Genomic DNA, 2,500 nt, shown 5'->3' on the forward strand with positions numbered 1-2,500 from the left:
ATGTCTTTATTGTACTTTATTATTTCTTAACCACAGGGGGCAATTCATATTAAGTGTACCAAAAAAATCACAAATATTTAATATTTGTGCTCCTTTGGAGTCGCAATGATGGAGTCATTCTCATTTAGTTAAGACTTTCAGAATTAAAAAATGTAATTCATAGTGTTCTGTCAAATCTGACTTGCAGTGCAACTGTGTGACGCAAGCTAGTGTAGCTCAGCTGGATGGGGGTTGTGAGTGGGAGAGGTTGTGATAGGGTTGATTGTTGGATTCTTGTAATCAAAGAGATTGACGGGCTGGTGAGCATTGTTTTATTTGTAGAACATTTCAGTTATAGGATGTGATTTTATGATCCCATTACTGAAATGACTATAGATCAGCACTGAACTGTGTCCAGGATATTATAAGCTACAAGCTAGTTTAAATGTTACACACTGGGACTCTTAACTTTTTTTCTTGCTAAATGATATCCACAATTCATCCTCTCTGGATGGGCGGCAAGTAGGGCCTAGTCATTGATATCGTTACATCTGCCCATGGCTTGCTGGTTCACCTTGCATGAATGCAGCCACCTCATCCACACTTGATCAACCTACGCCTTCTTAACAAGTGCATCTTTATTGTGTCAAATTATGTAGACTAGCCTACATCATATACCCAGCCCCTTTAATTTGTTTGTGTATGTCTAACTTGGCACATGGAATGTAAAGTAGACAAAATGGTCTAGGAGAACATAGTTAATGAGTTTTATATAAAATCTGACATTTTTAAATGCGTATACATTATATGCGTACATTTGACCCACTCTATAAATGTAGCTACACCTCAAGCCACTATAGGCTGATAATTGGAAAACATACATTGTGCTGATTTAATTGCACTGTTCAAATTCAAATATTAAATTTCATGACAATAATAACATTTCAATTAGGTCTATAAGCTGTGATAGAATGGTCCACATCTGCAACACTGTATCATCAGTGGTAACAAAAAACAACATTTACTTTCATATATTAATGTGCCATCTTATGAATATCCAAACACAGAATCAACAAGTGTCCACGGGGTCTCTGTACAAAATATCTTTTTTGTAAAAGGCATTTAGAAAATAAGTGTATATTCTTCAAAGCATATACTATGTGCATGAACTAGGAACAGCGTATCGTGTATGTCTTTAATCCATGTGTAATGTGCCTGGTGTATGCAGGATTGAAAGGCCCTTTTTACTACAACATCCGCCCAGCAGATGAAAACATAATAATTGGGAGGCAAAGAAAAAAGAGGTTGGGCATTGGGTTTCACAGCAGCAGGTGCAAGGGGCCCTCTCGCTTGAGAAGGGGGCGCAGATAAGTATAGCAGACCCCTCCTATTTTACAGAGAATCCCCCCCTCCTCCGTTTAACGACTTGAACATTTTCAGTAAAAAGTATTGTGGTAAGTGTGTTCCCCAAAAAAGGGGTTCAGGTTTTTCATTAACATTTAATATCCAGTCCAATCACAAAAATATCTGTCTTTGCACATCAACTTGTATTTGCTTCATTAATCACCCTAGGAGTAAAGAGAAAATAAATAGCTTAGCTAAATAATTTAGCTACTGATTGTATGTTTTCTTTAGAAATATACATAGACAAAATGGAGGCATCTTTTAAAAAGATACAGTGAACAATAGGTTAAGGGAGGAAACTTCAATCTCGTTGATTTAAATCAAAGTCAACCAGTGATAGAAGTGGTAAGGAGATTCAGGACTAGAGAGTGTTGGAGAGAGGCAGGGAGGGGTCTATGACAAAGTCCTCAGACCCTCTCTTGAAGGGGTCTGATGAGCCGACAAACGCAGGAATTAATAACCGCTCGGCTGAGCAAGTCCAACCATTGGTTGGCGATGGTCACGTTCACCGAAGCGCTCAGGGAGGGACATGAGTCTGAAGTGTGTCAGAATACAAACTGGGAGGGTGTCTGTGTGTGTGGGGGGGGGGGGGGGGGGGCTAAGGAAGAGCCAGACAAGGCAGGGGGGACGGAGCGCCTCCAGAGCCGAACCGGGGTGCCCGGTGAGGGGGAGGGTCCCTGTGCGACGGTGGCAGTGGGGGGGGCGTACGGCCTGACAGAGCAGGCGGGGGGGAAGCCTCCCTCGGTGGCTTGCGAGGCGAGGGGACCGCGGGTCTCTGGAACGTGGGCCCCTCGGCCCGGGACCCCCCTCCATCCAACTGCGGGCGGGCTCGGACGGTCGCGGTGGTATCAGACCCTCCTTTCTCCCCCTCCCCTCCCCCCTCCACCATCTCCTCCTCCTCCTCCGTGGCGGTGTACTGCTGCAGGCGGATGTGCCAGGCCAGGCTGCAGACGGCCGACACCGTCTTGAACTGGTGGATGACGTTGCGGGGGATGAAGTAGATGTCGTCGTGGCAGAGCTGCGTGCGCACGTAGTGGATGCCCTCGCGCCGCAGCTGGTTCAGCTTCCCGTCGTCCACCCACTGCACACACTGGGGGGGGGGTAAATAGTAAATATC

The 2,500-nt window shown here is 45.2% G+C and overlaps 1 protein-coding gene across 1 annotated transcript in view; it reads right to left on the reverse strand.

The window, feature by feature from the left end:
• Nucleotides 1-1,981: 1,981 nt before the first annotated feature.
• Nucleotides 1,982-2,500, reverse strand: part of LOC130378437 (lysine-specific demethylase 9) — a 6,426-nt gene continuing 5,907 nt past the window's right edge. The window contains exon 7 of the mRNA XM_056585416.1: nt 1,982-2,473. Within this exon, the coding sequence (XP_056441391.1) occupies nt 1,982-2,473 (492 nt within the window). The remainder of the gene's footprint in view (nt 2,474-2,500) is intronic.

Source organism: Gadus chalcogrammus, chromosome 1, assembly GCF_026213295.1.
Source record: "Gadus chalcogrammus isolate NIFS_2021 chromosome 1, NIFS_Gcha_1.0, whole genome shotgun sequence".
NCBI classification, from domain to species: Eukaryota; Metazoa; Chordata; class Actinopteri; order Gadiformes; family Gadidae; genus Gadus; species Gadus chalcogrammus.